The sequence below is a fragment of the Amphimedon queenslandica genome, unplaced genomic scaffold (genome assembly GCF_000090795.2).
Source record: "Amphimedon queenslandica unplaced genomic scaffold, v1.1 AMPQUscaffold_13500, whole genome shotgun sequence".
NCBI lineage: Eukaryota > Metazoa > Porifera > Demospongiae > Haplosclerida > Niphatidae > Amphimedon > Amphimedon queenslandica.
In genome coordinates this window covers 488,171-499,722 of record NW_003546264.1, presented here as the reverse complement: position 1 = coordinate 499,722, position 11,552 = coordinate 488,171, and the positions used below count along the sequence as shown (strand labels likewise).

The following is an 11,552-nucleotide window of genomic DNA, read 5'->3' as shown; positions in this document are numbered from 1 at the left end:
TGATGAAGCAGGGGGTATATGCACAGTAGGACACTCTCCTCTATTATTATCTACTCTTGCTAGCATACATGTAGATGCAAAATTCATATACTTATATGTACATGCAGTACATGTACGTGTATATAATGGATTGTGCTTTCCTTGTTTTAGAGCTACATGAAACTCTATCAGTGTTGACGTCAAAGAATAAAGAGCTGTCTAACAGTGTCTCAGTGCTGAGTAAAGAGAATGACAAGATGAAGGAAGAGCATCAGAAAGATGTTAGTTTTCACGATTATGTGTGAACTTTTAAAGTTGCTCAAAAATTGGGTCAAAGTCCCTATACTATAGTACATGGTGTCAGGCCAAAATTCACCAAAAATGAAAAGTTATAAATTCTTCATTTTTATAACTTTATCTGATGCATATACATGTTCTTATGTGGTGTAGAAAGTTTAAGTTCATTCCGATTAAAATTGAATTTTTTACGAATTTTTAAAATTGCTCCAAAATTGAGTAAAAGTCCCTGTACTATAGTACATGGTCTCGGACCAAATTTTGTCAAAAATGGAAAGTAGAATTCTCCATTTTTATTACATTTTCTGATGCATATACATGTTCTTATGTTGCGTAGAAAGTTTAAGCTGATTCCGATCAAAATTGGATTTTTTATGAATTTTTAAACTTAAATGACATTACACGTTTTTTTGCATAATAGCAATAAAGTCTCCTAAATGAATTCTAATTTATATACGGTAGGAACTAACTATTGCCAAACTGCATCAAGCTATGAATGAAGCAACTCGCGTATCAAAAGAAGAAAAGGAAGCCCTCAAGTGTGATTATACTTTACTGGAGGATGAGAGGGATAGGCTCTTGAAACAGATCGAAGAATTTCAAGTAACAAAAAAACACACTTCCTCACTAATTTTTCTCTTCTTTTTTCTTTTATAGACACAACCACATGATAAAGCAATGGCCAATACCGGTTCTTCAAGGTACTGTACATGCTGATGTATTTTCTGTACATATTTAATCTTTATTTTCTTTAATTTAGGTCGTTGTACTCTTTACTAAATGGACGTGTTCAGAACCTTTTAGTATCAGTACAATTGAGACGTTTGCCTGACGAAGGACTTGGCATCATGTTAACTAATAATCCGAGTGGGAGTGGCTGCGTTATTAAGAACGTAACGGAATCATCACAAGCTCATGGAACTTTATTGACAGGAGACAGGTAACCACACCCTCCTTTGCTTTAGTAGCGTCCCTAGTACCAATTTTCCCATTAGCTAGTAAAAAGGTGGTAACTTTAGTACGACATATGTAAACAAAAAAAGACAAAAACCTTGTGTTTGAAGCATTATAAAAGTTATGTATAAAAGAAGTCAGATAATGATTCACTTTTACCTATGCTAAGATTAGTTAGCACAGTTTCCACTTTAAGATAGTGGTGGGCGATATATCGATATTTTATCGATACAAACGATATTTTACGGTATCGATTCATATCGGTATCGAAATTTTGAAGGAATCTGGATCGATACATTGACCACACCCATTTATTATGGTTAAATAATATTAATAATGAAAATTTTAATAAGTTAGTGACGTATAATACACACACGTGGATACACGTGCATGAAAACATAGATGAAAACAGTCAATAATAAGGGGTGTGACTCCATAGGTGTGGTCTAAATATCATATCAAAACTGTATTGATTCTCACGATATGAGCTGATATCGATTGGTATTGTATCGAATCCATTTTGGCCAGTATCACCCGTGGTACCACTACTTTAAGATTTAACAATGTTTAATCTTAAAATGTCATAATGTGTGATGTTATTAATGTTTAATGAGAATTATGAAAAGAAATGGGCCGCACCTGGAGATACTGCAATACCAGGGCAACCCGTGAGGTGAGGAAAGCAAGCTTTCACTTCACCTCAGTGTAAAAAAATAGGGTTAATAGCATGTGGCCACATGGACCACGTTTGAGCTATTAAACTCAAAAGAACAGTTATTTCTACTTGATCTTAGCCGATAGGCCGAGAAGCGATGCTGAGAGAGTGATTGCCCTCTCTTTATATATCACTTTAACTTGTTGAGGCTATCATGGGTCGCCCAGACTGTGGCATCACTTCCTGCCACATCAAAGCGATGAATATCATTAACAATTCCCACCATTATAATGTAACAATCCTTATGTAAACAATGGGCCAGTCACTATTTTAACATGTAAATTCTCCATTTATATTGCATTGTCTCTGTTTCCTTGGTGCATATACATGTACATTGTCATTTTGTTGTGTAGAAATGTCATGCTTGTCATATTATTTTAGATTGCTTGAAGTGAATGGAGAAGATGTGAGTACTACCAATCATAAAGACATTCTAAAGGTTCTAGAGAGACAGCTAAATGATGGAACGGTTCAGATAGTTGTATGTCGGGATAATTTTGAAGGAGAGGGAGCTAGAGAGAGTGATAGCAGAAGTGATATTGAACAATTAAAGGAAGAATGTTCAAGGTAAGACATTGAAATAGAAATGCTTTCAGCATAAAATTGAATCACTAAATTATTGATAAATCACAATCTTTCTTCTAATTACAGGTTAAAAGCACAGCTATCAGAAGCTCATTCCCTCCTTAATGAGAATGAGCTCCTGCTACAGGAGAGAGAAGAGCAGATTGAGAGAACCAAGAGCCAGTTGTTGCCCAGTAAAGACATTGATAGTCTTAAGAAACAATTACTGGAGAACCAGCTATCAACAGGTAACGCATTGGATGCACTGTACATGCATAAGGAAGGATTATAAGCAATTACTGTTTAGCTGAAAATGGGCTTATTTTTGGTTAATAAATAATGACAAAATTGCCAAAATAAAACCCTTCATTTTGTTTACAAGTTTGTTTCTCTTGTTTAGATAAATCAGAATCACTTGCTGATACACTTAAGGATGCTTCAAAGGAGGAGTTACTTGATACTCTCCGGACAGTAGAGGCAGACTGCTTAAGAAACAAAGAATCTCTTGATCGTCTATTTGCTCTTATTGTTGGTCATACTCCTGAGTTACTATCTGTAATGGCTGAAGTACAGCCACCAGAAGGGTATGTTATTGCTCTGTCTTTTAAAAATGATTTGTTATTAGGGATGATCTTGAGGATGGCAGTGAATTTGATGATGAAGATATCAATACTAGTTCCCCTGTATCTCCCTCTCCTCCTCCGGCTAAAACTGGTGGTTGGTGTTAATTTTTGTATCACTTTTGTAACTGCATGGTCACGTATTTTATACTGTTTGCCCTTTTTAAAATTTCTACCAGTTTTTAATGTTACGATTTCAATTGATTTTATCATTAAACATTGAAATTACAGTACATGTATTTATAGTTTGTGATTTAAATTATAACCATACATGTACATGTACATGTACATGTATGGAGATCAGACATGAAGCACATGTATCATGTGCTCTGTGTGTTGAGTATATTCACTTTATGAATATACTTCAATTTATTGTCACATGTCCAGCACTGCGATACCAAATATGTACATGTAAATACATGGTTATTATCAAGAGTATTCTTGATATTATGTAATATGTAAGTATAGTTACCTAATAAAAAGTAGCATTATTAGCTAGAAAGCATCATCAAAAAGAAAGTACAGCAAAAAATTAATAGGCAGCATATTAGCATAAAACAAAATTAATGTAGCACTAAGCATATGAGCATCAAGTATCAATACCTATATTAGCTATCAAAAAAACTAAAGCAAAAAAGGCAGCATATTAGCATACAGCAAGTTTTAAAAGTTAGTGCCCTCCTATTTTGGTGGTGGGCGTCGGCACATCTCAGGAATATCAAAAACTCTTGGATCGACTGTTGTGCTAAAGGTCTTGAATATGATGTAAATTTGCTCTCCTGGAGTTCCACGTTCAAGGATCATTGGCTTTGCACTGTCTTCTGGATCTACACCCAACAGAAGTCTAATACCACCATTCTGCAGAGAATAATAGGATCATAATGTGAAGCATACATCACATACAGCTATAGTTACCTCAATACCATAAGCATGGACTCTGAGATCTTTAATTTCCATTGTTCCAAGGTCTTTAGCTTCTGCAAGCCAGCCAAAAAATGGTTGAAACTCGGGATCATGAGGCCTCTCTTCACTGCAGTGCAAGTGTGGATCCTTGCTGACACTATATAGAAAGAAAATATAATGCATTATTACTAGACTAGAGGGATACACTGCAATAGCTATAGGTCAAGCGGGCTATAATAGTTACCATGCATGCACATACAAACTGCATAGCTGCATGCTTGTATGGTTATGAGCTTACCCTCTGATGTGGTATTCCATTGGTGGGTCCAGGTCATACCTCTCCAGGCTGTACACTACCTCATCATTGGTATTATTTCCCAATGTGATGTTATAGGCCTCAAGACCTTTTTTGTTGATTTGATCCCTGCATATGTCACCTGAAGGAGAACTGCATGGAAAGCACATGTTTGTGAGGATTGCATCTTACCAGCTCCACGATGAATTTCACCTCTTGTGTCTCTTTCAACTTCAACCTATTATAATATAAAATTATCACTAATGCATGCAGCTATGAAGCTGCTGCTCACTCTAGCTGCAAATGTCTCAGAAATTGTAGGATGAGGCTGTCCACTCGAGAGTATCACAAAAGAAAGTGCAACAAGTAAAGAGATCCACATATGCATCTTTTTTCTCCTTTGTTTATAGCCTAGTAACGACTATTAAATAATTATGATAGCAAAAATCACTTCTTTTTATACACCTAGTCTACCCTTGGGTTGGCACATGACTAGCAGTAGGATGGTATGGTGACCTGTTTATTACCTGGTAACACGTGTCTGATGATGATTGTCCACAAGTCAGTGTTGAACATATTCATGCACTCTCAGTTTATGAATAGACTTCACATCTATTGTCACATGCTTAGCACAGCGTTAATCCTTTCAGCAAATATGGCATTTAAATTTGCTGAAATGATGCATGAAATATTATGCATTATATATCATTATTATTAAAGCAGCAACAAAATAAAGTGTACATCAGCAAAAATATTATAGGCAGCGTACGGCATAATAATTAAACAAATCAATCAATAATGTTTAGTATAGTATTGTGAACCAGTCCCCTTCTATTTTAGTGGTGGTTGGTTGCACATCTTAGGAATATCAAAGGCATTTGCATCCACTGTGGTGTTAAAGGTCTTGAATGTAACGTACATCTGTTCACCAGCAGTTTCTCGAAGGAGGATCACTGGTTTTGTACCATCATCTGGATCCACACCCAATACAACCTTAGTGCCAGCAAACTGTAAAATAGGAGAATAACAATTATGATTATGTGAAGCATCATAAGGTTACGGTTATATGTACTACATTATAATTTAATTATAGTAATAACAGCATGATTGTCATAGATAATATATATTACTGCCAGTTGTTACCTCAATAGCGTATGCATGGACTTTAACATTCTCAAGTTCTATTTCTCCAAGGTCTTTAGCATTTGCAAGCCAACCAAAGAATGGCTGGAGCTTGGGATCAGGAGGATCCTCCATATTGCAGTGCATGTGTGTATCTTGACTGATACTATATAGAGAAGTAGATTAATATGATGAATAACAGAATATATTATCAGCTTCATGAGCTAAGGATTTCAATTACTATAATGCATTGTGTATTATGTGGTTTATGCAACAGTTAGTTTCAATGGATAACAATTCCATTGTTTTCAGTTGCACACAGAACTAGCATGTGAGCTGCATGCTCTTTCAGTTAAATGAGCTTACCCTCTGATGTGGTATTCCACTGGTGGGTCCAGGTCGTATCTCTCCAGCCTGTACACTATCTCGTAGTTGGAGGCATTTCCCAATGTGATGTTGTAGGCTTCAAGACCTTTTTGGCTGGTTTGATCCCTGCATATCTCACCTGAAGGATGATATAGAGACTGGAATGCTGCATAAATGAATAGAATACTTACCGACTCCAAAATGAGTTTCACCCCTTGTGTGCCTTTCAACTTCAACCTATAAAATAATATGCAGTGATATTCATGGCTGATGATGTTGGTGATAGCATGATAAAGCACCCATTTAACTCACGTCAGCAGCAAATGTCTCGGAAATTGATGGAGTCTGTCCACTGGAGAGCACAACTAAAGAAAGAGCAACGAGTAAAGAGGCCCACATCTTTGTACAGCGCAGCAAAAAGACTACCACTTCCGTTGTAACCTTCATTTTTATATCCACCCAAAGTCTACACGTGGGTTGGCGCATGCGCAGTACCTTAGCGCGGGCCTGACTGTCATGGAGGAGGGAATGGAAGTAGAGAACGTGGCTGATCCTGAAGCAGCAGGAGTTGCAGAGCCAAAGAAGAAAGCAGAAGGGAAGACAAGAAATGTCCCGTGGTAAAGCAGGAGAAGACTTATTCTGTATAATTCAATTTTTTCTCTTACTAGGGTGGAGAAGTACCGCCCACAAAAGCTATCAGAAATTGTTGGTAATGAAGATACAGTGAAACGACTTGAAGTAAGGAGAGACAGTCAATTTATAAACTGAAGCACTTTCTCGCTCTCTCAGGTTTTTTCGAAAGAGGGAAACGTCCCAAACATTATTATAGCCGTAAGTAGGGGAATCAATTGAGGGGTTCTAATATTAATTTTTAATAATACAGGGTCCCCCAGGAACTGGTAAAACAACCAGTATACTATGCTTGGCCAGGACGCTATTGGGTGCATCAATGAAAGATGCAGTGCTAGAGCTGAATGCATCTAACGATAGGTATTCAATATTAGCATTATTGTTGTTGTTGTTGTTGTTATTATTTTTATTTAGGGGGATTGATGTTGTTCGGAACCGGATTAAAATGTTTGCGCATCAGAAAGTCACCCTCCCCCCGGGGAGACACAAAATCGTCATACTTGACGAGGCGGACAGGTATGACTTGAAATTTATGCGTTAAATAATGAAAAGAAATACCATCAGCATGTCTGATGGAGCCCAACAAGCACTAAGACGAACGATGGAGATTTATTCAAAGACTACCAGATTCGCTCTCGCTTGCAATGACTCCGAGAAAATTATCGGTGAGACATTTCCGTCATCATTCTCTCGTAATTTTTTCTTTCTCTCTCCATTTTTTTTCTCAGAACCCATACAATCCCGCTGTGCAATGTTAAGATACTCTCGACTCTCCGATGCTCAGATACTTGAGAGGCTATTGGAAGTTTGCGACAAAGAAAATGTTAGTAAAACTAATACATTAATAATACATTAATATACATGTATTTAAATGTATTTATTTATTTATATATTTTTTTCATATTATTATTATTAGCTCATTCGCACTGATGATGGATTGGAGGCCATTATATTCACAGCTCAAGGAGACATGAGGCAGGTCTGGTCTTCTTCTTTTTCTCTTCAAATCCTTTTTAAAATTACCTTCTCCTTTTCTTTCTCTTAGGCACTGAATAACTTACAGTCGACTAATGATGGTTTTTCATTCATAAATTCCGAAAATGTTTTCAAAGTAAAGTAGAGATATCTTAACTTTTATTGCAAGAAAAGTTTTTTAATTAGTATAATATTTTTTATTTTTGTATCGTAGGTATGTGATGAGCCACACCCACTGTTAATTAAAGAGATGCTCACTCACTGTAATAATTCCGATATTGACTCCGCCTTCTTGATATTAATGACCCTCTGGGATAAAGGATACTCGGCTCACGATATCATCACGAGTATCTTCCGTGTCTGTAAGACTCACTCAATGTCGGAGTACCTGAAATTAGAATACCTTAAGGTAAAGATTCATCAGAGAATGTAAGAATGACGGCCGTGGTTTTTGGCAAAAATCTGTAGGTTTTTGTAATAGCTATTTTGATAAAAATTCCTGTACTATAGTACAGGGTCTTTGGCCTGATTTTTGAGCAACTTTAAGATCCAAATTTGATCAAAATCAGCTCAAACTTTCTATGCAACATAAGAACATGTGCAATACATGCATCAGAAAAAATTATAAAAATGGTGAATTCTCTCGTATATTGTCCTCTTCACTCCTCTCTCCCCCCCCCTGACAGGAAGTTGGTTATACTCACATGAGGATCATAAAAGGTGTGGACTCATTGTTGCAGCTGTCGGGATTACTAGCAAGACTCTGTATGAAGACATCAGATTGACACTATATCCTTCTCTATCTATTATTTAACTACATTAACCTTTCAGCATTACATGTATATGTACATTGCACACATCACTGAGGTAATTTTAATGTATTTTTATTATTAATAAATAATGATGCTAAAAGTACCAGCTATTGTTCAATATAAAATCAAGTTGCAGCGCTTTCATGTGTATAGTAAAGTAATATTTCATGTGTGCTCATTTTTTGGCTGCTTTTGGATGACACGGAACTTAAAGTTGTATTTTTATTGAGGGCAGTCTGCCTGTGCTGCTAGTATTCAAGATAATAGTACCTTTTGTTAGTGCAAGAAAATAAGGACTCTACATCTACTTCTCTTTGCCCCAGAAAAAAAAGAGCGGGAATATGAACAGTATTGTTATCATTACAGCTGCACTGCTAAGTCTTCTTCATTTCTCTAAAGGCTACAACTTTTACCATTCCTACTACTCCGGAGCTAACCTCTTTAGTCTTAATGAAGGCTGCAATGAACTGCTAGAAATAAAACAAGAAGAAGAAGGAGGAGAATGTACTTCAAGAGTCAATAGTGATCTTGTCAAGGCACTGGCTGGTTGTGCTGACGCCATGAAAGGGATTAACGAGTGTTATAAGTCTGGGGCCGTGACTGCAGAGGGTCTGAGAAAGATAGAGAAATTGAGGAGGGTTCTGGGGCAGACCGAGGTTGTCCTGGCCAATTGTCCTAATCGAGAGAAAGACGATTTGACTAAAGCATTAGATGATTGTACCAATGCATGTAGTGACGTGATAGGTTGCAATCAATGATGTATTTATGATGTGAGGATCTTGTTGTCACTCAAACTAATTCATATAACTGTAATTTTTATTACTTAATAATTTATCATAAATAAAACATACAAGTATATGTAGCTAATAATAATAATAATAATTAAAATAATGATAATGATAATACTTATTAATTTTAAAAATCAACAACAGAAACAGTCACAATAATATAATGGGATCCTTATAGAGCGTTTGTATTTAATAACAATTACTGATTATTATTATTGTTATTATTAAATGAACTAGCTATCATTTAATATCAAGTCTGTCGTACATGTACGTGTGTATAATTGACGATATGCAAGCCCCGCCCACTCATGGCAGAGGAGGGGGAGGAGGAGGAGGAGGAATACTTGACGGCGACGGAGTAAAAGCTAAAGGAGGTGGAGGAATACTTGGGGGCGGGGCCATACTAGGCGGAGCAGGAGGGGGAGGAGGTGGTACCAGATTAGAGATGGAACCAAGATGTGGTTGAATGGGCTGATTATGGGCGTGTACCATCGGAGGAGTTGGACAATTGACTGGAGTATTGGACCTTTGCTCAACTGGAGATGGAGAATACACTATGCTCCTCCTCTGGCCCGTCTCTGATGAAACTGTCAGATTGCGAATGCCAAACTCTGAGAGAGGAAAAGGAAGAGGGAGAGTACATTTTAAATTCATGTCACAACAGTACAACACTTTAAAAAGCTAAGTGAAAGAGTTTAGTAGGTAGCAAGTACAAAAATGCACCACAATAAGAACGAAGTATCTCTCATTTCTTTTTAATCTTCTGCCACATAACAACTCTACTTTATCATCCCCTCCCCTCGTACCTGTATTCTCAATAGATCCAGTGGGTACTTCAGTCGGAGGGCAGAGATAAGTCTCCTCTTGGTTGGACTGCTTTGACCTCTTGCTAGTTTTACGACCTTTAGTCTTTAAAATGTCATAATAATAATAATTAATAAATGTACGTCTAGTCAATAATGCAGTAGCTTACTTTAGGCGGTTGCTCCAGAGGGTTCATGGGAATGAACGTTTTGTGTTGCATGACGTCAACTTTTCTCTGAGCGCAGGTTGGTCCAATGAGTAGGAGGAACTTTTCCCCGAGGTGAGCTACGATGAGACTTTTGTTTAGCGTGATACCGATGGTCTTAGCTAAGGACTCATGCGTGAAGGATGCCTCTAGAGCCTTGGGAAAGAGAGAGATAATGATAATTGATAATTTAATGACTGAAAGTTACGTTTATGTGGAAAAACTTTTTTTTGGTCATTCAGAATTTTGACGCTTTCTTAAAATGGCCGTAACTTGAAAAATTGAAGTCGGAATTGGCTCAAACTTTCTATGTAGCATAAGGGCATCAATATGTATCAGAAAATGTAATAAAAATTGGGGGTGATTTCGGAGCCATTTTTTGGAAAAAACCATGGGCTATAGTACAGGGTATTTTTCAGAATTTTGACATTTTCTTAAAATGGCCGTAACTTGAAAAATTGAAGTCGGAATTGGCTCAAACTTGCTATGTAGCATAAGTACATCAATATGTATCAGAAAATGTAATAAAAATTTGGGATGATTTTGGAGCCATTTTTGGAAAAAACCATGGGCTATAGTACAGGGTATTTTTCAGAATTTTGACGTTTTTTTTAAATTGCCATAACTTGAAAAATTGAAGTCGGAATCAGTTCAAACTTTCTACACAGCATAAGTACATCAATATGTATCAGAAAATGTAATAAAAATTGGGGGTAATTTTGGAGCCATTTTATGGAAAAAACCATGGGCTATATAGTACAGGGTATTTTTCCGAAATTTGGAGTTTTGAAAAAACAACCATAACGCCAAAAATTGAAGTCAGAATGAGCTCAAACTTACTTTAATTATCCTTTCTCACCTACTTTAGCTATAAATCATCTTCAGCTTTAAACAGAAGAACAGAATTATACTTAAAAGAACACGAGCACATAAGGGGATCGGACACACTGGCTGATGAAGCCATCAGGTACCCACCCTCCCCTGCCTCTCTTTATTAGACGATACTTTCCTCTGTTACCATAGCATTGCCATGACAACAAAGGAGAACCTCTCTCATCAACGGGGTGCGTTTAGTAACATCACATCAAGAATGCAAGCAGTAACACGTATCCACTTCCTTCCCTCTCTCTCTCTCTTACTAATAATCATTAGTGTAATATTGGTTTTATACTAGTAATAAGACTGAATTGAGTGGTTTCAAGGGAATTATCTTTACATAATGTGTTTATGCAGCCTCATGGCAGGCCAGGTCATGATGACATCAGTGTATATGTATTAATGGATGAGCCACTCAGTGTATCATGTGATTAGTAATAGGGTTAAGAAAAGTACACTTTTATGATAATAATAAGAGTATAATAACTGAGCTATTCACTAGTTGTGTAGTACAGTTTAAAAAGGTATAATAACTCATAAGTCTATACTATTTAGTATGATCTTATGCATTAGAAAATGTCATTTTTCCTTAATTCTCAATGTTTTATCAAGATCGCTTCCCTCTCATAAACAGTGTAGTACAGAAG

The 11,552-nt window shown here is 36.7% G+C and overlaps 5 protein-coding genes across 6 annotated transcripts in view; 2 read left to right on the top strand and 3 right to left on the bottom strand.

Moving 5' to 3' along the window:
- LOC109580220 (probable replication factor C subunit 1) overlaps nt 1–3,346 on the top strand; it is a 7,039-nt gene extending 3,693 nt beyond the window's left edge. Inside the window, exons 10-17 of the mRNA XM_019993156.1 lie at nt 151–260; nt 739–879; nt 934–977; nt 1,037–1,216; nt 2,327–2,512; nt 2,597–2,757; nt 2,910–3,093; nt 3,135–3,346. Coding sequence (XP_019848715.1) covers nt 151–260; nt 739–879; nt 934–977; nt 1,037–1,216; nt 2,327–2,512; nt 2,597–2,757; nt 2,910–3,093; nt 3,135–3,237 — 1,109 coding nt within the window. The 3' untranslated portion in view covers nt 3,238–3,346. The remainder of the gene's footprint in view (nt 1–150; nt 261–738; nt 880–933; nt 978–1,036; nt 1,217–2,326; nt 2,513–2,596; nt 2,758–2,909; nt 3,094–3,134) is intronic.
- A 246-nt stretch (nt 3,347–3,592) lies between these two features.
- LOC109580256 (uncharacterized) lies at nt 3,593–4,989 on the bottom strand. The gene is made up of 5 exons (XM_019993254.1): nt 4,620–4,989; nt 4,520–4,565; nt 4,331–4,469; nt 4,045–4,189; nt 3,593–3,987 (listed from the first exon to the last, which is right to left on the bottom strand). The coding sequence occupies exons 1-5, from the start codon at nt 4,713–4,715 to the stop codon at nt 3,811–3,813; spliced, it is 603 nt and encodes a 200-aa protein (XP_019848813.1). The 5' UTR covers nt 4,716–4,989; the 3' UTR covers nt 3,593–3,810.
- Nucleotides 4,990–5,021: 32 nt separating this feature from the next.
- Nucleotides 5,022–6,286, bottom strand: LOC100637409 (uncharacterized). Its single transcript, XM_003384096.2, has 5 exons — nt 6,128–6,286; nt 6,007–6,052; nt 5,816–5,954; nt 5,471–5,615; nt 5,022–5,335 (listed from the first exon to the last, which is right to left on the bottom strand). Exons 1-5 carry the CDS (start codon nt 6,260–6,262, stop codon nt 5,159–5,161), a joined length of 642 nt encoding a protein of 213 aa, XP_003384144.2. The 5' UTR covers nt 6,263–6,286; the 3' UTR covers nt 5,022–5,158.
- Nucleotide 6,287: 1 nt separating this feature from the next.
- Nucleotides 6,288–9,275, top strand: LOC100635345 (replication factor C subunit 2-like). Of its 2 annotated transcripts, XM_003384160.3 has the most exons (11): nt 6,289–6,432; nt 6,484–6,553; nt 6,605–6,646; nt 6,699–6,805; nt 6,860–6,961; nt 7,010–7,110; nt 7,174–7,268; nt 7,362–7,424; nt 7,491–7,556; nt 7,635–7,829; nt 8,107–8,851. In XM_003384160.3, the coding sequence occupies exons 1-11, from the start codon at nt 6,332–6,334 to the stop codon at nt 8,203–8,205; spliced, it is 1,041 nt and encodes a 346-aa protein (XP_003384208.1). In that variant the 5' UTR covers nt 6,289–6,331; the 3' UTR covers nt 8,206–8,851. The 2 variants fall into 2 exon arrangements, with proteins under 2 accessions (XP_019848811.1, XP_003384208.1); XM_019993252.1 differs by having other exon boundaries at nt 6,288–6,432; nt 6,699–6,961; nt 8,107–9,275.
- Nucleotides 8,995–10,215, bottom strand: LOC109580257 (pollen-specific leucine-rich repeat extensin-like protein 3). The gene is made up of 3 exons (XM_019993255.1): nt 9,994–10,215; nt 9,827–9,929; nt 8,995–9,631 (listed from the first exon to the last, which is right to left on the bottom strand). Exons 1-3 carry the CDS (start codon nt 10,042–10,044, stop codon nt 9,327–9,329), a joined length of 459 nt encoding a protein of 152 aa, XP_019848814.1. The 5' UTR covers nt 10,045–10,215; the 3' UTR covers nt 8,995–9,326.
- Between the last annotated feature and the right edge of the window lie 1,337 nt (nt 10,216–11,552).